The sequence below is a fragment of the Schistocerca gregaria genome, chromosome 9 (assembly GCF_023897955.1).
Source record: "Schistocerca gregaria isolate iqSchGreg1 chromosome 9, iqSchGreg1.2, whole genome shotgun sequence".
In the NCBI taxonomy this organism is placed as follows: Eukaryota; Metazoa; Arthropoda; class Insecta; order Orthoptera; family Acrididae; genus Schistocerca; species Schistocerca gregaria.
The window spans coordinates 241,139,256-241,166,843 of record NC_064928.1 but is presented as its reverse complement, the minus strand read 5'-3'; the positions used below and the strand labels follow the sequence as shown (position 1 = coordinate 241,166,843).

Here is a 27,588-nt window from a genome sequence, read left to right as displayed (position 1 = left end):
TCTCTAAGTCTACAAATGCTAGAAACATAGGTTTGCCTTTTCTTAATCTTTCTTCAAAGATAAGTTTTAAGGTTAGTATCGCCTCACGTGTTCCAACATTTCTACGGAATCCAAACTGATCCTCCCCGAGGTCTGCATCTACCAGTTTTTCCATTCGTCTGTAAAGAATTCGTGTTAGTATTTTGCAGCTGTGACTTATTAAACTGATAGTTCAGTAATTTTCACACCTGTCAACACCTGCTTTCTTTGAGATTGGAATTATTATATTCTTCTTGAAGTCTGAGGGTATTTCGCCTGTCTCATACATCTTGCTCACCAGCTGGTAGAGTTTTGTCATGACTGGCTCTCCCAAGGCCGTCAGTAGTTCTAATGGAATGTTGTCTACTCCGGGGGCCTTGTTTCGACTCAGGTCTTTCAGTGCTCTGTCAAACTCTTCACGCAGTATCTTATCTCCCATTTCGTCTTCATCTACATCCTCTTCCATTTCCATAATATTGTCCTCAAGTACATCGCCCTTGTATAAACCTTCTATATACTCTTTCCACCTTTCTGCCTTCCCTTCTTTGCTTAGAACTGTGTTGCCATCAGAGCTCTTGATATTCATACACGTGGTTCTCTTCTCTCCAAAGGTCTCTTTAATTTTCCTGTAGGCAGTATCTATCTTACCCCTAGTGAGATAAGCTTCTACATCCTTACATTTGTCCTCTAGCCATCCCTGCTTAGCCATTTTGCACTTCCTGTCGATCTCATTTTTGAGACGTTTGTATTCCTTTTTGCCTGCTTCATTTACTGCATTTTTAAATTTTCTCCTTGCATCAATTAAATTCAATATTTCTTCTGTTACACAAGGATTTATACTAGCCCTTTTCTTTTTACCTACTTCAACCTCTGCTGCCTTCACGACTTCATCCCTCAGAGCTACTCATTCTTCTTCTACTGTGTTTCTTTCCCCCATTCCTGCCAATTGTTCCCTTATGCTCTCCTTGAAACTCTGTACAACCTCTGGTTCTTTCAGCTTATCCAGATCCCATGTCCTCAAATTCCCACCTTTTTGCAGTTTCTTCAGTTTTAACCTACAGGTCATAACCAATAGATTGTGGTCAGAATCCACATCTGCCCCTGGAAATGTCCTACAATTTAAAACCTGATTCCTAAATCTCTGCCTTGCCATTATATAATCTATTTGATACCTTTTAGTATCTCCAGGATTCTTCCATGTGTACAACATTCTTTTATGATTCTTGAACCAAGTGTTAGCTATGATTAAGTTATGCTCTGTGCAAAATTCTACCAGACAGCTTCCTCTTTCATTTCTTAGCCCCAATCCATAATCACCTACTATATTTCCTCCTCTCCCTTTTCCTACTGACGAATTCCAGTCACCCATGACTATTAAATTTTCGTCTCCCTTCACTACCTGAATAATTTCTTTTATCTCATCATACATTTCATCAATTTCTTCGTCATCTGCAGAGCTAGTGGGCATATAAACTTTTACTACTGTGGTAGGCGTAGGCTTTGTGTCAATCTTGGCCACAATAATGCTTTCACTATGCTGTTTGTCGTAGCTTACCCACACTCCTATTTTTTTTAAATTAAATATTAAACCTACTCCTGCATTACCCCTATTTGATTTTGTATTTATAACCCTGTAATCACCTGACCAGAAGTCTTGTTCCTCCTGCCAGCGAACTTCACTAATTCCCACTATATCTAACTTTAACCTATCCATTTCCCTTTTTAAATTTTCTAACCTACCTGCCCGATTAAGGGATCTGACATTCCACGCTCTGATCTGTAGAACGCCAGTTTTCTTTCTCCTGATAACGACGTCCTCCTGAGTAGTCCCCGCCCGGAGATCCGAATGGGGGACTATTTTACCTCCGGAATATTTTACCCAAGAGGACGCCATCATCATTTAATCATACAGTAAAGCTGCATGTCCTCGGGAAAAATTACGGCTGTAGTTTCCCCTTCCTTTCAGCCATTCGCAGTACCAGCACAGCAAGGCCGTTTTGGTTAATGTTGCAAGGCCAGATCAGTCAATCATCCAGACTGTTGCCCCTGCAACTACTGAAAAGGCTGCTGCCCCTCTTCAGGAACCACATGCTTGTCTGGCCTCTCAACAGATACCCCTCCGTTGTGGTTGCACCTACGGTACGGCCATCTGTATCGCTGAGGCACGCAAGCCTCCCCACTAACGGCTAGGTCCATGGTTCATGGGGGGATATCTTACCTGCTGAGGCAATATACGCAGCAGAATTTGTTGAAAAGATGGATTGTTTATTTGATTCACTGAACAGTTCCTATTGTTATCCACAAGATGGCAAGTCTTATAAGTAGACCACGGATTTTAGGTAAAAACCTGTTTTGTTCCTGAGTTCCTATTTGCATAAAAATTTGTACTTATGTGTTTCATGACTATTTACACTTAATAGCGTTAATTCTGTTGGACCTAAAAAAGCCTATTTCGACGTTAGTGCCTATTTTTGCCTATTTCGGCTTTAATATTCTAAAAAGTGCTTATTTCATCATATAAGACAGTGGCTCCAAGTTTTTCCACATTATACGACAGATGGGAAAAAATATTTTCTGCCCAGCGTGCAGCAAGGTGGCTAGTTGATACGCGCTCATGCTTCGTATTTGCCTAACACTTCGGTCTCTTTTTTATTTCTTTATATCGCTATCCCTGTTAATACCAAATACTATATAGGTGTTTTATTATTCGTATGTAAAAAATAGATCACGGATCTTTAGGTTAAAGCCTATTTTTTTGCTAAGCTCCAATTTTCATATAAATTGGTACTTATGTGTTTCATGACTAACTAAACTGGTTCGCAGGAGAGCTTCTGTAAAGTTTAGAAGGTAGGAGACGAGGTACTGGCAGAAGTAAAGCTGTGAGTACTGGGCGTGAGTCGTGCTTCGGTAGCTCAGTTGGTAGAGCACTTGCCCGTGGAAGGCAAAGGTCCCGAGTTCGAGTCTCGGTCGGGCACACAGTTTTAATCTGCCAGGAAGTTTCATATCAGCACACACTCCGCTGTAAAGTGAAAATCTCATTCTGTAAACTGAATACCGTAAGTTCTATAGGACCTAAAATTGCATATTTCGACGTTGACACCTAATTTTTTTCCTATTCCGGCATCAAAATCCTAAAAAGTACCTATTTCGTTAATCTGAGATAGAGTTCTTGTGTTTTCAAAGATTAGAAAAAGGAAGTAAACTTAGGGCTTTACGTCTTGTCGAAGGTGAAGGTCGTTAGAGACTGTACAATTCCTTTGCTTGCCTCACTACCAACAGCACTCGGCACGGTTGAATGGTCATCCATCCAAGTACGCGCCGAGCATGACAGTGCTTAGATTCGGTGAGCGAATGGGAACCGGTCAAAGATTTGAATTACACATTAGAATCGAACGTGGGAGTACTAAATGTTATATTTGAAAATATTTCGTTCGTAGGATTCTGGCCAGCTGTGTATTTTTGCAAAGAAACGGTTTCATACGCCTTAAGCTGAGCACGGATTAAAAAAATCACAATGTTAATCATAGACCCCCTCTATAGCTAAATTACTGCCCTTCGCTCATTTTCTCGCTGCTGTTTACAGGCAGTCCTATCAAACTACTCTGTTTCATGAAAGGTATTATACGTGAATTTTCCAGTTCGACAAATAATTTGCCAGTAGTGAGATGTTTTCATCTGAAGCACCGGTAGATTCCATTCGCTTGTTCAGAAGGGGCGGCCATCTGTCAGGTGACATATATCTAGCAACGAGTACGGTACTTCCCCTACCACACCCATGCACCGCAGAAAAAAAAAAAAAAAAAAAAAAAACAGCGTATCGCTCACTTTTTCCCAGCGAAAAAAAAATCTGTACATTGTGTAGAGACTGACGTGTTAAATGTTACTGATGTTCTAAGTGCAAAATAAATTCTAGTTTCTGTGTGAGAATACTACGCCATGCCGGAAACAGCTAGTTCAATGTCTACTCATATGAAGCAGTGGCTGCAAGTATTCCGCATTATACAACAGATGGGAAAATTATTTTCTGCCAAGCATGCAAGAACGAAGTTAGTTGATGTTTCTCTTACACTTGTTATTTTCCTGTCTCTGAGGATTCTTTTTTATCGCTATCCTTTAGTAATACGAAATACTCTTTATATGCGATTCTAAGCTGCATTTCCCTTTTCTCTCGTATTAGGTTTCGAGTGTTAAGAAACCTTACTTAACTCAGCATGCAGATGGAATAGCACATAAATCTAATGTTGAACGAAAGTCAAAATTGAAGCAAACTATTTTAACCAATAAATCTGGCGAATCCTCTGGGAGAGAAAAAAAAAAAAAAAAAGTTCTGCAGTGATTTGTGTCTTGCACTTGTGGCAGCAAACATTCCCTTTCGGAAACTAGAAAACCCTGTTTTCAGAGGTTTTCTTGAGAATTGCTGCCATCAGTCTATTCCTGCAGAGTCAACTTTACGTACGAATTATGTGGATTCAGCTTACAATGCTGCTTTGCACAGAATCCGAGAAGATGTTGGAGAATCTTGTATATGGATTTCTGTGGATGAAACTACTGATAGTCTTGGCCGTTACATTGCAAACCTGATTATTGGCTAGCTAGATCCAGATGCTCCATCCAGGGCTCATTTGATTTACTCAAAACAGCTTGCAAAAACTAACCAGCAAACAATAGCACAGTTTGTGAACAATGGGCTTAAGGTGCTATACCCAAATGGAGTGGATGAGAATGAGGTGCTTCTGGCCGTCACTGATGCTGCTGCATATATAATAGCAGCGTTTCAACTATGAAAAGTATTGTACCCATTGATGCTGCACATAACTTGTGTAGTGCATGGGATCAACTGCATAGCAGAGCAAGTAAGGGTACAATTTCCTAAAGTAAGTAAAGTAATATCTATGGTGAAGAAAATTTTTGTTAGGACACATCAAGAATACAGGCATTCAAAGAACAGCTTCCAGATGTCCCATTGCTGCCAGAGCCTGTTGTCACCCGCTGGGGTACGTGGCTGATAGCAGCAGAATAATATAGTACACATCTCTCAGCCGTCCAGAAGGTGGTTGAAAATATACCGGAGGATGCTGCATCCGTAACTGCAGCAATGGAGTTACTCAAAGATTCTTCTTTAAAATGGGACTTATCTTACATTAGGGCCCACTACACATTCACGGCAACAATAATTTCACAATTAGAAGGTTCAGGGAAACCTATCTACGACAATATTTCTTTGCTGGAAGAAGTCAAAATGAAAATTAATGAAGCTTCAGGTGAAGTAGGGGAAAAAGTACGGGCAAAAATGCAAACGATTTTCCAGAAGAACACTGGCTTCAAGGAGTAGTGTGCCGCTGCCGACATACTTAGTGGAAAATCCAGCACTCCTGACTGCAGCATTCCTGTCGAACATGGGCCGAAAATGAAGTACGCCCCTCTCACATCTGATGATGTAGAACGTCCCTTTTCAGAGTATAAATTGATTCTGACTGACAAGCGCGACAGTGTTTCACTAGAAAACCTAGAAAAGATTACTATGGTCAGAATATGTGAAACTACGAATGTATCAATTAAACCATTGCCACATCTTTTTTACGGAGATCTTTATCTTGCAGGAACTCAAAAAATTTGGACTTATGTTCAACATTAATGTTGTAGATTGCTGTGCTCTGTAACTGTGTAAATATTCATTCTCCTTGTTTTAATGACTAATAAGATGTTCATACTGTCAAGACTGTGTATTTTAATTTATTTTTATTTTCTCTGCATCATTTTTATTGGAGCCAATTTTAGGTTTTATATAGCCTAAATGAACTACTGAAGGAGCCTATTTTAGGTGCCTAAAACACACTTTTTTACGACCTAAAAATCGGTGGTCTACTTATAAGTGTGAAATGTGGTACAGTATGTTAAAGGAAATGGAAAGTGTTGGAGTTAGGCACAGGGAGAGATAAGACAAATATGTTCAGTTTCATAAGTGGTTGGCAAACTACAATAAGATCACTGATGTTCATTTGGAACAGATTTTAAAAAATTGGCTTTAATTTTTTTAAGCATGAGGACCTTCAATCAAGACCCAGTGGAGAAAGTATATTGTTGTGCGAGTCAGCTTGGCGTTGCAAACACCAACCCAACTTGCTTTCAGTTCAAAGCAGCATTGTTTATTGACTCCACAACAGACCATTCCATTATGGACCAAAGTGCTTTATATTGTGCCCTTGCCGATAATGAAGCTGCTGCTGGTAGTGGTGGGGCTGATGTAAGAAGTGACAGACAAGCACTAGCGTATGTAGCTGGTTACATTCTGCGAAAGATGGGTGTAACACCTGAAACCAACTGTAGTGACTGTAAAACAACTCTGTTCTCACCAACACCCACAGAGCATCGTTTATTTACAAGTTTCAAAGAATATGGTGCTTTAAACCCAAAATTATTGTATGCTAGTGACAGCTTAATGCCCTTTGTAGCAAATGTTCATAGTTATTCTTAGATAAATGTGGGTTGTATGCATTCTTAGATAAATGTGGACACCAGAAACAATTGGAGAATACATTCTATTCACTGTTTAAGTTTACAGAGGAAATAACATTTTGCAAGGCCCATTTTTCTGAACAGTATGTTTTAAGACAATGTATACCTCTCTTGCTTTACAAGTATGTGAAAGATTGGAAACACACCATCAGCAATAAAAGACTTGATGTTGTTAAATACAAATTCGGTAAACGGTTTAAAGATTTATAACAGTTAAAAGAAAATTTTGCTTCTGTGCTTGAGAAATAAAAAGTAAGTTTTGTTTACATTTCCCTGTTTTTATCCACCTTTCCTGCTTTTGGTACTTGATATTGATGTAGCAGTAAACTGGGAGGGGGAGTGGAAGGGAGGGGGGTGGGATGCAACCCGCAATGTTTTCATATTTTAGTTCATCTCCATACCACTTGAGGCACTGCTGTCGGTCTGAGTTTGTCACTTTTAACACAAGAGTCATGTTTCTCTTCTTTCTTGTTCTGTGCTGTGAACTACATTACTTCCAAATGCTGGGCGTATTTTATTCATTCAGTCAGATTCGTCAGAGGCACAGCTACTGAGGACATATTTTGTACAGTAATGGGCAAGCTACAAAGTCTTCTCAGATCGATATTTATTGTCTGCAAGATATATGGATAAATTGCTCTCATGTTTGTATACAGTACAAATATTTTCAGTGTGACACAGACCTCACTGTCAACAAACTGTTAACAGATACTAAATTGGGTGGTATCTGCAAAGTTGACGAGGCTTTCGACAATGCGGACTCTACCTTCTCGTGGCTGCTAACAGTCAGATAAAAAGTTGTAGTGGTTTGTGTTGCATTGACAAAGAAGGACGGTGCTGCACTCTCACGAACTAGTGAACTCCACACAAAACATGAAACAAACACTTTTTGTTTCGTGTTGTGTGTTGAGTTCATTTGGAACTTCAACTCCGTCTGGGGTCAGTTGCCTTGCAACAGCCACTGCTGGTCCCAAGCCCAGATAAAGGTATAGGTTGGGCACTGGGCTAACAACCCAATCCTTTGTTACAAAAAACAAACTTGCCTCGGACGTGGATGGATACAATGGAATACGAAAACTGCAAAGGACAAACGGCACACAATTTAGAAATTTTAATTTTGGATCTCGGAATGTTCAGAACCTGTATAGACCAGGAACCATCCAGACTATGGTCTCAGAAATTAACCGATATAAACTGGACCTGGTGGCGGTACAAGAGACAAGATGGCTAGGAGAAGGAACTCACCAAGAGGACGGATACACACTGTTCTACGGCGGATGTGTAGATAAACACGATTTCGGCACTGGTTTTATAATACACAAGCAGCAAATTCGGTGAAGGAATTCAAAGCTGTTAACAAGAGAGTATCCTACATAGTACTTGGAAAACAAGTGTCAGACACCACATTCATCAATGTTCACGCCCCACCCAACTGAGGATAAAACAGATGACGAAAAGGAAGAGTTCTATGACCAACTAGAACAAACAATTGAGAGCACACCAACTAGAAATATCAGGAAAGTGCTGGAAGATTTTAATGGAAGAGCAGGAAAAGAAGAATTCTGCATGCCAACTATAGGAAGGCACAGTTTGCTTGATGAGACCAATGAGAATGGTCAGAGGATGATCAGCTTCTCTATCTCAAAGAACCTGAGAGTAAGTTTGACGTACTTTGAACACAAGAGAATACGCAAGGGAACATGGTGTTCACCAGATGGAAGAACCACCAACCAGATAGATCACATCTTGGTGAACCAGCACTATAGCCATAGTCACGGACGTGAGGTCGTATAGAGGAGCCGACTGTGTGTCAGACCACTTCCTCATTGTGTGCAGGCTTAAACTCGTGTTCACCTACATTCATAAGAAGGCGACACTAGAACCTGCTCTGAATGTTTAGAAACTAAAAGAAAGTGCCATTAAAGAACAATATGCTATGGAAATCAAAAGCCGTTTCGAGGTCCAAGAGGCCCTAGAACCGAGAGAGAACGTGGAGGAAAGACAGAAAGAAATAAAGTCTACGGTACTAAGTGTAGCGGAGGATATATTGGAAAGAAAAAAGGTAATGAAGAAGAGGAAATGGTTCAACGAGACATGCCAGAAAGCTACAGAGATGAGAACGAAGATGAGAGAGAAGTGGCTGACAGGGAGAATGAGCAGGAATGGGAACATTTTGTCAACATCAGAAGGGAGACAAGGCAAATTCTAAGAGCAGAGAAGAGAATATATCTAACCAGTTTGCTAAAACGAGTTGAGGCAGATAGCCAAAACAAGAACTCGACTCAACTCTTCCAATACGTAAAAAATCGGAAACGTGGATTTCAGAGCCCAACTTTTTTCATTATAGATAAGAACTGCAACTTGATAAATGACAAGGAAAGAATTGTAGAAAGATGGAAAGAATACTTCTCAGAACTGTTGAATCGCCCAGACCAAGATGGGATATTACCTGCAAACACTAGGAGGAAAGGAAAGATGAAGAAGAATGGGAAGTTAGTGAAGAAGACGTGAAAATCAAAAAGGACTCCGAAACAACAAAGCCCCAGGGGAAGACGGAATTACATCAGAATTAATCAAGGAGGGAGGTGAGAGCTTACACTTAGAGATATATAAACTGATCCAGTTGATATGGGAGAAGGAGACACTGCCAGAAGAACGGAAATTGGCTATAATATGCCCAATATACAAGAAGGGAAGCAAAATGGAGTGCAGTAATTACAGAGGAATCAGCTTGTTGAATGTAATGTATAAAGTGCTTTCCATCATTATCCTCAGAAAATTGCAACCATTTTTAGAGAACGACATACAGGAGTACCAAGCTGGCTTTCGACCAACTCGATCGACAATAGGTCACATTTTCACACTAAGACAATTGTTTGAAAAACATTGGGAATACGATAAAGATATCTACAGCCTGTTCGTCAATTTTCAACATGCATATGACAGCATACACAGGAATAGCCTTTACAATGCAATGCAGGACTTCAGAATCCCTGAGAATCTAGTGGGAACGGTGCAAGCTTATATGGAAGCATCAAAGGCAGCAGTACGTTTCCGAGGAGCTACATCAGAAACATTTGAGACTGAGACAGGCCTCAGACAATGGGATGCTCTCTCAGTGTTCTGTTCAATGACATTTTAGAGAAAGTAATAAAAGGGTGTAGGCAACAGAAGTGGGCTGGAGTAAAGATGGACGGTAACTTCAATTGTCAAGCATATGCAGATGACATAGCACTACTAAGTGAATGAGAGCTTAAGTTGAAAGAAATGTACCAGAAAATGGACAATTATGCACAGAAGGTAGGGCTCAAAGTGAATCGAGACAAAACAGAGTCATGCAACTAGGAAGAAGACAAGAGCAGGTAGAATTTCTCGAGATAGATGGCAAAAGGTTCAATACTTGGGATCTCGGTTTACCACGAACAACAACATAAAAATGGACATCGAGGAAAGAATAGCAATGGGAATGAAATGCAGGCATTCCCTCAGAGAGACACTCGGCTCTAAATCGATCTCAGTGAACACTAAGATGAAAATATCCAACACAGTGATATGCCCAGCAGTAATGTACATTTCAGAAACATGGAGCACGACTAAGCGAGAAAGGTAAAAACTATTAATATTTGAAAGATGAGTAATGAGGAAGATACGGGGACCAGTTTTAGATAACGGAGAATGGAGGAGGAGGAAAAACAAGGAAATCTACCTTCTGATGCGACAACCGACTATCCTACACAAGATAAAGAGCAAAAGAATACAATGGGTGGGCCACATAGCCCGTATGCCAGACGGAAGACAGGTGAAGATGGCACCAGAGGGGAAACCAAACACCTAACGCCCCATCGGACGACAGAGGCAGCGCTGGACGGGTGACCTGGCGAAGGATCTAGCAGCCCCGGGAACTGAAGACACCTGGAGGAACCGGGCACAAAACAGAAAGGAACGGAGGCAGTCTGTGGTAGCAGCACGTGGTCTGCGGGGCCAGTGATCGCTGAATATCTATCTATCATTTGGAACTACTCCTATGTAAATACTCTGAAATAAAATTCCATAAATATTTACCTGGTGTCAGCCAGGCAGGAAAGACACCAGTACTAGCACCAATATCTGTAACGCTACACGGTCGGTGGCGGAGAACAGCTCACTGGCAGTCATCTAGTGTGCTCAGTCCCGTGTTATGTAGACACAAATCTGCCCCCGACCACAGATTCTCAAAAACTACACTCCACAATCGTGTGATAGTACAGCAGAAAAATCCCCACAAAGGAGAAAATGCTGGGCGAGTTGTATGAAAGTGTTAAGCGAGGGTTCAGTGCAACACACTGAACACAGTCGGTAATTCTGTTTTGCAGACATCCCAAAATTACAACTGACTGAAGGCTGGCACTGATAGTCAGTGGTGTGGAGTGGCACGCTTCGTTCAAACACAGGTGTCTGCCCTCCACTAGAAAAGTGACTTCCTTCACAACTGTCCCAAGCCCACTTATGTTCCACTGAAAATGGGAGCAACCTTACGAGCTAACGTTCACATCTGCTTCGCACTTACCTTTCAATCAGTGTGGGAACGGAAGTCTTTAACACGAGATGGTGATGTGGTTTACTCTGACAAATTCCAAACCTTACTCTGTCTGTAGGTTATCAACTTCACTGGACTACCCTTGAGAATGTGTCAGATTGGTCAATTTTGACTTCCATATAACCTGCACTTTAGACCTCAACAGAGTCCCCAGATGAGACGAGTCTACGGGAATCTGACAGCACCGGACTGTTTCCGTCCGATCGCGACACATTCGCCGCACCTCTCTTCTTCGGCAAATATTGTGTCGACTCTCGCTGCGAACGGACTGCGCGGCTCTGCTCCGTACGTCTGTAGTTGTGGATTAGCAGTAAGAAGTACTCTCACGTGCGGAGGAGTTCGCAGTCGCTTTTGCGGTACGTCCCAAATTGACAGATGCCTTTTCTGTAAAGCTGTTTTGGCCACTAAAGACTGTACCATTAATGAGCTACTCGCAATTTTTACCTCACAAATTTTATTTTCGTCCCTAAATGCCTGACAGTCAGGGCTGCAAACTTCCCTCTCAACAATACATTCACACAGTCAGATCCGAACACAGGTACCTGCATTGCATCCAACTCTCTCACAATCCCTAAATATCGCTCTTTGTTATCTGCGACACCCAAAGTGGTGCGTATGGAAGGAGGAGTATGGTCTCACATTTGAGGGATAGAGATTAATTACTACTGTATGTGACATTAATTACTACTGCACATGGGACGACATTGGCTGCGATGTCACTACTTTGAGTCCTTCAGTTCGTCTAGCTCACCATCGCTCGCTCTGTTACAATTTTGACTCCTGTTGTGCCGACTGACTTTTTCTTTACATCCTACATACTGGTTCTCCGTATGGTACAAAAGCCTCACCAGAATAGTGTGTGTCACGTAATTCGGGCCACAGTCCGGTACGCATCGAGCACTTTCATGTTTCACACCCTCTCACATCACCGCAGTGTGACCACATTAGTCAAATGTGCTATGTCGCTCGAGCGCTTTCCACTTTTTAGCGTACCTGTGACACACTACTACCGTATTTACCCGAATCTAAGCTGCACCTGAAAAATGAGACTCGAAATCAAGGGAAAAAAAAAAAATTCAAATCTAAGCAGCACCTGAAATTTGAGACTCGAAATTCAAGGGGAGAGAAAAGTTTTAGGCCGCATCTCCAAATCGAAACAAAGTTGGTCCACTGTAATATAAGAGACAATTTAGGTCGAATGAATGACGATACACCTACAGTAGTTTGGTTCGAGTCTTAAGCTTAGCAGTTAAGCTTTACCAGGTAGCCATAGCTATGCATCAGGCGCTCCGTCCATTTTTATACGGGTACACTTCCTTTTTCACGTGCTTTGTCTGGTTTGAATTGATTGCTTATTTTTCTTTGATCTGATAAGCGCAGTTTTCTTTGTTATAGGTGTTTACGTCAATCTAAGCTGAAAATGCATTACTGTACTGTGTCATGCATTGTTTGTCGCATTCTGATAGTGCGTGTTTACAGCCTGCCACCGCTCGCAGCATGGCTTGCTTTTGTGCGCGCTACCACCGCCTACAACTAAAAAAAGAAAAAAGAGAGGAATTGTCTCATTAGCGAAACAATGGCAAGAGACTGCTATTTGTTGTTACTTACACTGCTGCTTTCTTTGATAATGATCAACAAGAACCAAATAATAGATTGAGTATGATAGATGATGTTCTAAACGAGAGTTTTAAAAAAAAATTTCTCCGTTTGAAAATCTTCGCAGGCGCCTCTTTAGTACATTACATTCTGCACAGAAATTAGTCATCATAGATTTAAAAATCTAGACAATTGCCGTGCTTCATTTCTGACTGTATCACTGTTAAGCACAAGAATAATACAAATATAAACATGACATGATATGTATATTCTCCTGCATTTGCTGTTGTCTCACTTTAGTTTTGTGCCTTATTAGGCAGGCAGGATTTAAATGAGATAGCAGCAAACATGAAACAATACATGGCAAAATGTTTACATTCGTATTATTCTTATGGTGGCGAGAATACTGCATGTGATTCACAATTTATAAAAGTTCCTATTAGCAACCATCTCTTCTCACAGATAGGAAAAAATCCAGAAGGTAGAGTTGGCCATATTGACAAAGATCCCAAACAGTCTTGCCAGTCAGGTTTTCGTAGCACATTGAAATGCTGCTACATTTGAAGATGAACAATACGGCACTTGTATTTACTACGTTGGATAATGTATGAAAATGCATTGGTCGAAACTCGGGGCGGAGAAAAAAGCTCGTCTTCCACCTTTTTCTTAAATTTATTAACTGACACAAAGGTTTTGGCGCCAGTATTTATCTTTGTGGCTACAAAGCATGCCTGTGTAGCGCTACATATATTCGACGGCAGAAATAAGTTATGGCGACACCCACCAACATTTTTCAGCACTTCTGCTTTCTTTGCACTCGAGTCTACGCTGCAGGAGGTTTTTTGGATTACAAAAACCGGAAAAAAAGTGCGGCTTACATTTGAGTAAATACGGTAGCTTTAACGTTCAGAAGAATGTGACACCATTTACAAACTTCTCTCCTCCCTCAAAATATTCGGGAATGTGTCCCAAGGAAAAAACTGCGTCCCGTCACTAGCGGGGATTCCTCACTCGGTCCGAGTTCAAGGCCGGGCAACCTGAGCCCTCCTGTCGGGTAGATGTCACTGCTCCTGGGAGCCACACCAGTGAATTTGAGAGTGATTTTACACCACGGCATTACAAAGATCATCTACTGTTCTAGACACTCCACCAAGACAGGGGACCTTACAGACAGTGTGAGAGCCACCCTACCCTGTCGACACCGGCAAACCTCGAGAGTCACAGTTTTTCTTATAGAGGTGTGTACAATCCGATATACTGAATGCCTCTTCCTTCTTCCGACACACACTTTCTGTTCAGATATGTACTTCAGTTTTTTAGAAGTTTCTTTCAATGAGAGATATGAGAGCTTATTTTCACAGTGACATCCCATTTGCCAATGTAGAACGAGAGACTTAAATAACCGACAGTATACTTCCCTCGCTCTCTGTCCGAACTTCGCTAACAGAAGGATACGGCCAGCAGTTGCTGCCATTTCGTGACTGTTTTGTTACGAGCTTAATAAACATGATGTGCCTACACTTATAATTATGCTGCTTTGAGTATTTATTTCAAGCTCTTGACATTGAAGTAATTACTGATGTAGTAGCTCTGTTCACACATTGTGAAAACCTGACATCGTCAGAGCTCCATTATTAAAAAATAAACAAGTATGGGAGCTAAAGTTATACAAAACAATGGTTACAAACCTGCATTAAATGAAAACCTTCACAATAACATTCGACAGAAAGCCGGGAAGTTTAACAGTAGCCATCTAGATATCGTTATTATCCTTTGTAATGCCGTGGTGTAAAATCACTCTCAAAGGCACTGATGTGCCTCCCACGAGCAGTGACACCTACCCGACAGGAGGGCTCAGGTAGCCCAGCCGTGAACTCCGACCAAGTGAGGAATCCCCGCTAGTGGTGGGACGCAGTTTTCTCCTCGGAACACATTCCCGAATTTTTTGAGGGAGGAGGGAAGTTTGTAAATGGTGTCACATTCTTCTGAACGTTAAAGCTAGTAGTGTGTCACAGGTACGCTAAAAAGTCGAAAGTACTCGAGCGACATAGCACATTCGACGAATGTGGTGACACTGCGGTGATCTGAGAGGGTGTGGAACGTGCGAGTGCTCGATGCGTACCGGATTGTGGCCCGAATTATGCGACACACCTTATTCTGGTGAGGCTTTCGTACCGTACCTACCCTATCGCGCTCTACATAAATAAAATATGTTCACAGAACATTTACCGTATGAAATTGCAAGTTTATCTTGTAACAGTCTTGTAAAAGTAAGTTTCTCCACAAACAACTAACTACATAACAGATGTATAAATTCTGCTAACAAAGACTGCCAAATACACAGCAACTCACGAATTTGTGTGTTTAGTTCTGATTCTTGTTCCTGGTCCTATACAGGGTTAACAGGGAGAGGGTTTACTGCTCCAGAACACTTAGATGCGCTACAATTGAATAAAGTAAACAGGTCAACCTTTGTTTGGCACCTAGCTGAGAGTGGAGATCAACTCACACATAGTAAAATGAAAATGGAAATTCTACACTTTGCCAACAAAATCAGAAATATGGATCTACTAGAAGAAAATGAAATGTCAAAATATTAGGTCAGTGCATAACTACAAAGGGTTTTTGTTTCACATGTTGCTATTCCACTTGCTTTTGGTTTATTTGTCAATACTCATGTTTTATTTGTAGTTCACTACTGCTATTTGAGTTTACACATTGTATTTTATAGTCTGGAGACAGTGAGTGGCACTGCGGATGCTAGAAACAGGCGCCAAGTGGAGAAATCTGAATGTTTCCAACAGATTCTTCTGTTTCCACGAATCATGTCAGTGTACTACAGAACTGGAAAATGAGATGCAACATTTGCACACAATAGGGAAAGTCCAAAAGTCAGGTGTACGGGTACAGTACGCTCTGAGCCAAAAGCAGTATGTGGCCATACGTGCATCTCTGCTCGCTCATCGTCAACTGGCCTGTGAACGACGCCAACAGTTGCTACCCTGTATCGTTAACGCTGAAGAGAAATTGTATCTTTTTGTTAACGTACGGAAAAGAAAGGAATGGTTCAGCCCAAACAAAACAGCAACTCCCTGTACAAAGATCTGCATGCATTCCAAAAGTTAATGTTATTTATCTACTGGAACAGTGGTGTTGTGGTGCACTACAAAATGCTTTCCCGAGGTGTGACCACTACTGCTGACATTTATTGTATGTGACTGAGAAATCTCGCTGACGCAATCTGAGAAAAATTACCTGGAAGACTGCATGAAGCGATGCTACTCCACAATGACGCCTGCATGTATTCTGCTAGGCTGCTAAGATACTATACGGGAATTGGGTAGGGAAGTGATTCTGCACTTAGCTTACCCACCTGATCGTGTGCCCTCAGATTTTCACCTTTTCCATTCTCTATCGAACAACTTTCGAGGAACTTCCTTTTCAGACGAGAATGCGGTGTGAACGTGGCTCAAAAGTTCTTCGCCTCAAAACTGTGTGATTTCTGCTCACGTGGAAGAGAAAAGTTACCCCAGAATTGGCGGACTGTGAAGAAGAATGTATTATTGATGACTAAAGTCTCTGTTATGTATATCTGTTGTCTTCATTAAATCATCATCATTTAAGACTGATTATGCCTTTCAGCGTTCAGGTGTGAGTTCATTAAACATACAGAAAAATGCTACAAAATTATGCATTAACCCAATACACAGTCAGTCATTCGGCAACTTTATAGTGAGGAGGAAAAAAGAAACTGGGTACCACACAAAAAAACATTCAGAACATTTGAGACCATTTACTGTCAAAGAACAAATAAAACACACATATATCAGTAAAATCCCTATGTTACCCCAATATTTATGTAGAACTGTACTTTATCAGCTTTCAATATATTTGATTCTTAGCACGCACAATGACCATTATTGTGTAGCAGTTTTCTCCAACTTTGCCTGTTGTTCTCTGAGAACCGGAGAAGCAGAAACCTCTGACTGCCAACTCATCCTACGCCTAATCCCATTCTCCCCTTACAGCAGCCACAAATAAAACACATTCATCTATAGTCAAATTTTTTCACATGTTGTTTGTATTCGGTAAAAATTTTATAATGTATACATATAGGCAAAATATTCAAAAGAGAGTTTTTTAATGCAGTACCTGTCTTATCTTTGTCAAAGACAAAAATAAATAACAAGTTAGTTAACTAATTAATTTTTCTTTGCGACGTAGGAGTCTCATTTCAGTTAGTAACAAATAACAAAACTGACTTTAATGTGCGGTTCTTGTCAGAGGTGTGTTATCGTGCTCAAACCTGATGCAAATTGTGTTTACAGCGCGCTGTGCTTGTAGGTCAGCAGCCACACTTGGCATAAAAGCAAATGTTAAGAACAAATATTAGCTCTAGTATTTGTTTTATGTTAACAGTCCAATACGCAGCTCGTATAGATGGATGTGAAAACAACTTAACTGAAAAGGATAATATAATGAACTTGATAATACAAACAATAAGTTGTCATTCAAATTTCTTCCGTGCTAATACCCAATACAATCATAAATAGGCAATCATTTAGAGTAACCTAAGAAGGTAGATTCTAATTTGACGATAGGAAAAGTGTGAAGCAAGCGGTGTGGGAAGTAGCTTCTGGAGGTGAAGGGGACTCGGCTCGGTCACTGTGGACTGGAGTCAGTACCATCCAACACCGACAATAACTATTGCAGAAGAGGACAGGATAGAACACCCCCCCCCCCCCCCACCCCCCCACCACCAAAAAAAAACTTTGCCACATGAGGAGTTCTCCGACACAGTCTTACATCTTACATACTGGTAGTGAGCACGCTAGAGTACCCGGAGGTTCTGGAATTGATGGCAGCCTACACTAGAGGCAGCATGTGCAGGTGTAACCGTAGCACGCAGTCTGTTGAGGGAGAATCGGGTCCTCGAAGACTTTTATGGGGGTGCACAACAGTTTAGTGTGTGGATGGTATTACGAGCTAATATTTGTCATCGGGTCTGTATCGGTAGATACCCTGTGGAAGAAAACACTCGAAATCTCGTTTACAATTATTACTAATATGGAAAATAATGGTACGGAGTCTCACCACTTGAAATCAACCTCAACTTTAGAGAAACAGCTGCAAATGAAAAATGGAGGAGCATGTGTCTTATTGTATTAGAGTGTATTTCATACTGGTGACCTTTAAGGAGTTAGGAAAACTGGGAAGAGAGGAAGCAGATGAAGAGAGTCCAGAACAACTTACAACAATCCTCTGGTGGCAAAGAAAAGCCCTGAGGGTTCTGTATGTCTGGTTTAAGATGGACTAACACTTAATGAAATAACTGAAATGGAGTAATACTCAGTGGATTAGTGAGAGACAACAATTTTGGGGTCCAGGATTCGAACCCCAGTCAGTACCGGGGTTTACAAGCGTAAGTTACAGTTACGCCAACCTCCAGCGATGACTGTTGATGCAAAAAATTCACATTAAATTGCCTTCAGACCCAGATCACCGTGTGGGGGTGAGGACCCGAGACAGGCCCAGTAAGAGGGGATTCACCAGGCACATAGCTGCTGCACGTCTGCAGATATGGCAACCTGTACGGCATTTGCACTCGGGACACACATGCTCCTATTTCCTGCACTGCCTTTCTGCTCGAACAGATCGGAGAACACATTTATTAGACCTGTACATTGAGTAGCACACAGTGAACGAGAGGAAAAAAATGGCAGTGAATGTGCATGATGTAATTACATCCAAAATGTGCAAAGAATATTACGAAACAATGACTAAATTACTATTACGCTTCCAGATATGGAGAGTCACTACTGAGAAGAACTTACTTCATCCCTGTTAATAATTCTGAGACACATTCAATGTCCTGTTACTCACAGGGATTATTTCCTCAGCCGAAGGTCACACGCAGACTACCTGAAGCCATAGTTTACCTGTTACGAACTTCAAATTAAAACTGAGGAAATTGAAAGAAGGTATGTAATTAACTTCCTCAAGAACTGCCACGTTACCGTGACAAGGAGATATGCCCACTCTGGTGTCACTCAACTAGCTGTGTTGGTGAGAGCTTAAGCTTGTGGTAGGGCCTCCCTAACTGGACAGTCTCTCAGGTAGGAGTCATGTGGAGAGCAGCTTCACAACCATTCCCAGCTCCATCCTCTGCAGAACTCCAGGCTCCGTATCTCCGATGACTCCATCATTATCCTCCCAGCAGATGGAGAATCTACCACTGTGGCACTGGGCCGACAGGAATACGTTAGTGAAGGCCTATGCCAGCTGACTGAAACCTCTAGATATAGCATTGGCCAATGAGATCCCATGCCTGCGATTCAAAATGACCTGCAGTACCTCTTTAAAACCTCAAGCCCCTCACAAGGACTTACACATCAATCCATAGAACTTATTTCCCCACCCACACACCCCAACCTTTTACCTTCTTCCTAAGATCCACAAATCCAATCATCCTGGCTGTCCTGTAGTTGCTGGCTTCAGAGCACCCAGAGCATGTATATCTGCCTTAGCTGATCAACACCTGCAACTGATAGCACAAAGACTTCCCTCCTATATTAGATTATCTGTAATCTGGGCTCATCCCACTCCCACCACATATCTTGCTTATCACCATTGGCTCGTCCCACTCCCACCACACACCTTGCTTGTCATCATTGGTGCCAATGTCCCCCACGTACGTGGTCTGTCTGCATTGAACTTTTCCGCCGTTTGCACCCACCTGATTCCATACCTGCGACATCCTTCCTCTCACATTAATCAACTTCACACTTACCGACAAGTACCCCATCTTTGAGGGGCAGACATACAAACTAATCAGAGATATGGCCAGGGTAACCTAGATGGTTCCTTCGTATGCCAACATTTTCAGGGGTTGCTTGGAGGGGGGCTTTCCTGGGATCCAAAAAACTGTTTTGGTTTAGACACAGAGATGATATCTTTACTGTATGAACTCATCGTGAGATAAGCTGTTAAAATTCCTGGAATCTCTTAATACCTTCTCCCAATTAAATTTGATGTGGTCCTATTCCAAATTGCGTCCCACTTTCCTTTACATTGATCTCGTCCTCACCGAAGGCCAGCTACACACTTATGCCCACATTAAACCTGCTAACAAACAACAGTACTTACATTTTGACAGCTGTAATTCTTTCCATGTCAAATGTTCTCTTCCACACAGCCTTGGCATTCGAGCGAACATATTTGTTCGGATGCAGACTCTTTACAGCAATATGTCACCATTCTCACCTCAGCCTTCACTGGACGTAGTTACCCCACCAGCCTAGTTCAAAAGAACATTTTCTGGGTCATCACATCCAATCCTGGTACTGCTGATCCCTGCAAAAAACAGCTTCGGAGCACGTCACTGGTCACTGAGTGGTGGTGGTTGTTGGGATGTTCAAGGGGGACTAAACAACTAAGGTCATCAGTTCCCCATCACTGAGTATTATTTGGTCTGCAATGTATTAATCAGCTACTTCACAATGAGGTCATGAGTTCCTAAAATTGTGCCCTGAAATGGCATCCATTCTGTCTGAGATTTTGCCCACCACACCTAGAATAGCTTTTCATCACCCTCTCAATCTCTGCCGTATCCTTGTCAGACCCTACGCTCTTTCTCCACCCTTTGGCTCCTCTACCCGTGACCATACCCACTGCAAGATTTGCCCTATGCACCCTCATACCACCACCCATACCCGCCGTGTAACTAACAAAACATATAGTACCAAAGGGAGGGCCACCTGTGAAACGATACGTCATATACCAGCTGTTATGAAAACAGTGTTTGGTCTTTTAACACTGGCATGACAGCCACCACATTATCAGTGAGGATGAATAGTCATAGCAGAGGGTGTAACAGGCAACATACAAGGATATCCTTTGCAGAGTATGCTCTACAAAATGACAGTCATGACCTCACTGCCTATTTCTCCACATGCAATATATGGGTTCTTCCCCCGGACACCAGTTTCTCAAAACTCTGCAGGTGGGAACTCATGTTACACCACTTTCTCGGTTCTCACAACCCACCTGGCCATAATTTATGTTAATTTAGTTTGTCTCAGCATTTCTTCGCAGTAACTGCTGCTTTCTTTGCGTGAGAGAGAGAGAGAGAGAGAGAGAGAGAGAGAGAGAGAGAGAGAGAGAGAGAGAGAATGTGCAATTTTGTTAATTATTTTGCACACAGCGAGTCTCTCGAGGGACAACAAGTGTCTCCAAACTGAAAGGACAGACATTAACTTCGGGGGAGAGAAAACTTGTGGGGCATTTGTGTGGGTTCCGAGGATCATTGCCCCAGGTCGGAGTAAGTGAGACTGACAGTCGACAGTATCAGAAGCTATCGCAGAAACAAACGAACATTTTAAAATGTATTCATTCTCTCACGATGTATCGAACTGTCAAGTTGACATTTATACTCTTTTGTGCCATACGGAGAGAAGAGAAATGTCGTGTTCCTGTATTTAGAAAATTTTATTAAGAAGAGGTAAACATACAGTCTCTGAAGAACAAATGGGCAGTACTTTCGAAGAGATTCTTCACGTTTATTTCAAAGACTTTGATGTCGTGTGGAAGCCTATTTACTTCTCACATAAATGCAGACTGCATTATATAGAAGAAAGCTCAGAGAAATATAAAGCATGGAAGCTGGGGACAAATAAAAAAGTTTGCAAAATAATATCCAGCAGTTACAGCTCACAGAAATTATATGTAGACAACAGATCATCATCATAGCATACGTGCTTTACAGTTCCGAAAAAGAGTTCCTTCTCAGTCCAGTTCACATGCCTTTTGATGACTCTGTTCCTCTGTTATATGGAGAGTTCTTACCTTCAGCTATGGCGAGTTCTTACCGTCAGCCCTTCAATTATTTGTGTTGTACTGAGACTTTTCATTACTGTAGTTGTAGTAGTAGCAGTAGTAATCTCAGTTCTCAGTTGCATAGTGGCTAGAACAGAATTCCATAATGAAAAGCCATGCACATGACTAAGGACAAGTTATGTCTGCTGAGAGGATAATTTTGTGTCCCCTTAAACTGGCACGACCACCAACCAGCTGTCCACCAAAACGAAAGGCTGACACCCGACAGCAGTCGAGAGCAGAGTCGACCGACCAGTGGCGGAACACAACTGTCAGAGTTCGGTGGCCGCTTCATGACCCGTGCTACCCGTAATCCGCCCAATTGCACTGGTTTGTTCAAACTGTGTAGACGGAAGGTGTCCTGCCGATTCATCTTCCAACCCTGTAATCCCTCCTTCCCACTCCCCGGTCTCGATACCTGCTGGCCCCTGGCCCACAGGCCCTCCCGACCTGCTCATCCCTGCCACACGCACTGCGTCAGAGGCCGGAGCGAAGTTCCGAATGACATGTCGGTGTCCTTATATAAGGTTTCGAAGTTGACTCCCACCCACCCTCGCGGGATATGGCACGGGGTCAGCACCGTATCACCGGAAGCATTTTCGAAAATACTCAACACATGTTTTTTTCAGTTTTTAATCCTACGCATAGTTTTTGAAATATTTCGTTATTTAGAGATAAAAAAAAACTACCCCAGTGTGTTTACACACTGACAGGGGGAAAAAAAAGGAAATACAAAGGGGGAGTCGTGCAGCATAAACTGAAATTGGTAGGCATGTTTCTCCGTGTAAAAAATTACGTCTATTCAAAATTTGTGCCACTCGCATAAGAGTGGCACTAGTATCGCCACTATAAGGACAGAAATAAAGTTCGTTTTAAATATACGCCGTAACGGTTGTGAGCGTCAGTTACCTTCGAGATTGGCCGAGGTGAGCGAATGTTGGTTAAGAACGCCTTTAAGATGACAAAGACATTAACACACGAGTGAGTTTCAACTAGGTCCCGTAATAGGGCTACGAGAAGCCGGACGTCCCTCCTGCGATACTGCAGAAAGGCTCGGCAGGAACGTAGCCTCGGTGCGCGACTGCCGGTAGGGGCGGTCACGAGGATGACCGCCGCGTCCAGCGTATGGCTCCGGTGTGTCCCACCTCTCCAGTAGCGGCAATACGAGCGGCAGCTGACACGACACGCTGTTACAAATTGGATATTCTGAGGACAGCTCCGACCCAGGTGCCCCGTGACATGCATTCCACTGACCCTGAACCGCCACCATTTGCACCTCCGGTGACGTCGAGCGAGAGCTCAGTGGAGGGCAGGGTGGAGGCTTCTCATATTTTCCGATGAAATACAGTTGTGGCTGAGTGCCAGTGACGGCTGTATGTTGCTTGGAAGTAGGCCAGCTGAGCGCCTGCAATCAGCTGTCTGTATGCCAGACACACCGGACAAACACCCAGAGTTCCGGTCCGGTATGCTATTTCGTGCAACAGCAGGAGCACTCTCGTAGCTATCCCGAGCGACACAACTGCAAGTCTGCAAGTCGATCTGGCAATTCGAGTGGTCGTGCTGCTGTTCACGAACGGCATTCCGGGGGTCGTTTGCCTACGGGATTACACTCACCCACACCCCGATTGTGCAACCCGACACGCTCTACAGAGTGCCGGCACGCTGTCTTCGCCTGCTCGATCACCAGATGTTTCTCCGATCAAGCAAAGACGGGACACCGTCGGACGACAACTCCGGCGTCGTCCACAGAGAGCGTTAAGCATCATCGTATTGACCGACCGAGTGCGACAGGCACAGAACTTATCCCACAAACTGATATTCGGCACCGGTAAGACAGAATGCGTTCACGTTTACGTGCTCGCATTCGACAGTTTAGCCATTATACCGGTCACTAATGGACCGGCGTTTTACATTTGCAATGGCTTATCTCGAGCTTACATTAAACCATCATCTTGCAATGTTATCAGTTGAATACATTACTTAGACAAATATATTACTGAAATTTCATTACTCTACATTAATTATTTTTTGGTGCCGTGATTTTTTTCCCCGTCAGTCTACATCCGAAAGCAGAGCGACATTTTCGGCCCCCCCCATCTGTGTGCCGGCTACACATTCAATTCTCATTTACACGGTGTACAACAATGTCAGCTGGAACTACCATCATTCCAGTCATAATTGATTATCTTTTTCATTTTGAATCTAGCTATCCACATTGTATATATGTAGTCTGAGCCTACATCTGTCTTTATTGCATTTCACACAATTTCAATACCCGGACAATATTTTTCAATACGCTATCTGCAACGGCGCATCTGATTTTTCCGGAGATTGTGTTAATTAAGAGTAATCGATCATTATAATTATTACTATGGGGCACAATAGAAGAGGTAATCAACAGTTTTGGAAACACTGACACATGCCATTAGGAATAATGGAATCTAGACTTTAGAGAAATAAGTTTTAATTTTCTTGAAACTAATTCATTCAGCAGAGAAATGTAATTAAAATTTAGACACACTCAAAATTACATTGACATTTTGCACCATTATACCGGTTTAATTTCTAAGTTTTACACTATACTTCGGTTGCCCTAATTCTTTGGACCAAACAGAACCCATCATTAATCAATTATACCATTAAGTAAGTATTTGCATCAACTAACATGAATTCAAAACTTGCAACTTTACTTGTAAGAAGTAAATTCAAAGTGTAGTTATACACAATAGTTCTGTAACTTTTTTTATTTACTAACTGATCATTATGCAACCAAATTATTGCCTAAATGTATAGCTCTTTCAGGCCAGTAGATTTCAATAAATTTCAACTATACTGTTTCATAAATTATTACATAGTTTCCAAAACACAAAAATATCTTTACACCAGTTCACAAATGCCCCTTCAGACCTAGAATCTACCATGTGCAACCACTTCTTAGACGCAATACCTAAGTACTGATGACGGATGCCAGCAGTCAACGTGTCGGCACTGTGCAATTCTGTATGTCATATCTCTGTGAGTCTCCCAGATCAAAATTCAGATGGCACTTATCCGTTAGCCATATAATGCTATGAGGTTACTGTCTTCTTATATTAAGGTGTTAATTTATTAGTGTCAACTGTATACATTTCTGTGCACTGTCACCAGTCCCCGTGAAACCTATTGCATCCACTAACTGCATAATTTGATACAGAGTTTGGAATGTTCATCTGTGAAACTTCTTATACAAAAGTGTACTGTAAACATTCAGTGACACTGATCTGGAGGTTATAGTTTGTGTCTACTTACAGTCAATATCTTAAGTGAGAACTGAGACTGGACATTCTGTTGCTTCAAGTTTTAATAAGAGTGCAAAAAGAGTTAAAGTAGTTCAAACACTGTGTTGCAGCCACTAGTTGAGAATCTTTTACTAGTTGAGAATCTATCATTAAACCAGTTTACAGCAATACAGTAAACCCCCACTGTAGAGACACCGAGTTCAATCCAGGATAACAGGTTACTACACTTACAAGTGGGTTGTTAGTTATTCCCTTTCGGTTCTAAAACCAATTTTGATAACGTAAGACAAGTCACTGACTGTGTCACTCAAGAATGTACCTTCTTCGTGACGAGTTTCACAAGCAAAAACTTACAGGCGCAACTGCAATATTTTTTCTGGTAACTCACCTTACAGGGAAAGGGAATATTCTGTAACTCTCAAAAATGTATTTACAGCTATTATATACTTGACACCTCTGCTCTTATCTTCCAGGGAAATTTGTGTACAAATTCTGATTCACAAAGTGTGACTTTACAGCAGATACTGTACTATGCACCGGCTAGTCACTCCGGATTACCTCTCTGTAAAGTGAAGCAATTTCACAAAATGCAGCCAAAATTTATGGCTCGTGAGTAAAGAAACGTATTGTGAGCAACACAGAAATGCCCACCTGTCGCGTGCCGGCGACAATCCGTCTGCCTCCGCATCACCGTCAGTTCCGTCGCCACCCGGCGTGTCGTCGCGCTCCTCGTCCTCCGCGACTGCCGATGCCGATGGCTTCTCGTCTCCTTCCTCCTCCCGCTGCTGCCTGTGTCGGTGCTGCTCGGACTGTGTCAGCTTCACCAGCTGCTGCAAGGCTTCCAGCACAATTTGCCTGCGGATCGCAAAAACTGAAGTTCGACACTGTGGGCTTTTATTGAATATTTGTGCAAAAGTAGTGAACGAATCATGGGAAATGTAAGAAGAAAGCAGCAATTTGTAGAGCTGTCTGAAATGAAGCTACTCTTGTGAAAAAACTTTGTAGATATACTACCCACAGAAAAAACAGTACAAATAAATAAATTTGAAAAAAAATTAGTGTTTTGGATTGCATACTTCAATCTGTATATAAATCACACAACACAGCTGGCATGCAGGACAAATGCCTTCAACTTAGATCTGAAAACTGGTGTTTGTCACCCACTTCCTTCAGTCTGAAAGTGAGTGTACTGAAAATTTCACGTGCAGTGATAGAGGCAGATCATCAGTGTAGCTCAAGATAAGTTACAGACTAAGGACGGAAACTCTGTCAGTGCGATCCAGCACCTCAAGCAAATTCTAACTGCCCCACCACCCTCCCCAGAGACAAAAGGAGGCGGTAGCGATAATTTCCCCTATTTCAGAATATTTTAACTTATGTATGAATGAGGAGGAAAAGGTATGAAGATAATGAGGCACTAGGGAGTGCACAGGGACATAGGTACAGAAAAGTCAACTATTCTGCAAGCTGGTGCGAGCCAGAGTGAAATGGAGGATATTTAATAAAGACTGTGGAAACAAGTGGAAATTGATTCCAGTATTTGCGATTTCTTATTTCCCGGGAGACTGAGTATGTGACGGAGAGCATTTTTGTGTAGCAGACAGACAGCTAAAGATTGTGTAGTGGAGAGACGTTGCTCACCTGTTGGTCTTGAGCATCTTGATCTTGCGGGTGAGTGCAATCCTCCGGTCGGGGACGACCGCCATCAGGTTGAAGCGGATGTCGTGGTACGGTTCTCCCGCCGTGATGCCCAGCCTGTCCGTGATCACACGTCGGAATTTCTCTGTCCAGTCTTCCTTTTCTCCCCACGGGCCTACGTATGAGAAATGTCTCAGAACAGGTATTCAGGAAGTGTCTCAGTTTAAAACACCGGGTCATAACTTCGGTGTGCACTAATGTTAGAGGAAAAATGTTTGAGGAAAAGATCTTATCAAAACTAGCGGCCCGAAACTGTTTGATGTGACTCATATGATGCACTGTCTCAACTTACAAAGGGCAACCATTTCTGTCACTCTGGAAAACATTGTTCTGAGACCTGTGGAGTAGAAAGTTTCTTTTTTCCCCCTTTCTTCTTTTTTATAAAAAACGGGTTGGCACTCATCATACAGTAAGAATTAAAAGTTTCTAGGTTTTCACAGCGAGAGCCAATTCAAACAAAATTGGTTCTCGAAAATGCACATGACCTGCAGCTCTTGTATTGTACCACAAATGCTTCCACATCTACGAGTCCATTCTGGAATGTTACCTCTGCCATTCGCTGCTGGAGAGTACTTAATCGGGGTACCAATTCAGACTGAGATCTGCCAGTCGTACATTCGTAATTATCTTTATCTTTACATCTCGTTCTGCACTCGAGTTGCTCCTCACCTCACAGCTGTCATCTCGCTACACAGTTCCACTCGTAGCTGTATCGAACTTCTTCATCCTCTGCAGGAAAGCAGTGTGATAATGGAAGATTATGTTGACTATTGAGGGATGAAGTAGTGAAGGCAGCAGAGGATCAAGTAGGTAAAAAGACGAGGACTAGTAGAAATCCTTGGGTAACAGAAGAAATATTGAATTTAATTGATGAAAGGAGAAAATATAAAAATGCAGTAAATGAAGCAGGCAAAAAGGAATACAGACGTCTCAAAAATGAGATCGACAGGAAGTGCAAAATGGCTAAACAGGGTTGGCTAGAGGACAAATGTAAGGATGTAGAAGCTTATCTCACTAGGGGTAAGATAGATA

At 42.1% G+C, this 27,588-nt stretch overlaps 1 protein-coding gene and 1 non-coding gene across 4 annotated transcripts in view; one reads left to right on the top strand and one right to left on the bottom strand.

Moving 5' to 3' along the window:
- The window catches only part of LOC126292182 (ubiquitin carboxyl-terminal hydrolase calypso), a 163,817-nt gene that overhangs the window by 61,743 nt on the left and 74,486 nt on the right, over window positions 1–27,588 (bottom strand). For all 3 annotated transcript variants that reach the window (XM_049986023.1, XM_049986022.1, XM_049986024.1), the window contains 2 exons: window positions 26,500–26,671; window positions 25,510–25,713 (listed from right to left, as the gene is read on the bottom strand). In XM_049986023.1, the coding sequence (XP_049841980.1) occupies window positions 25,510–25,713; window positions 26,500–26,671 (376 nt within the window). The remainder of the gene's footprint in view (window positions 1–25,509; window positions 25,714–26,499; window positions 26,672–27,588) is intronic.
- Trnap-ugg (transfer RNA proline (anticodon UGG)) lies at window positions 2,919–2,993 on the top strand. Its single transcript has one exon. It is a non-coding gene; the product is annotated as a tRNA-Pro (tRNA).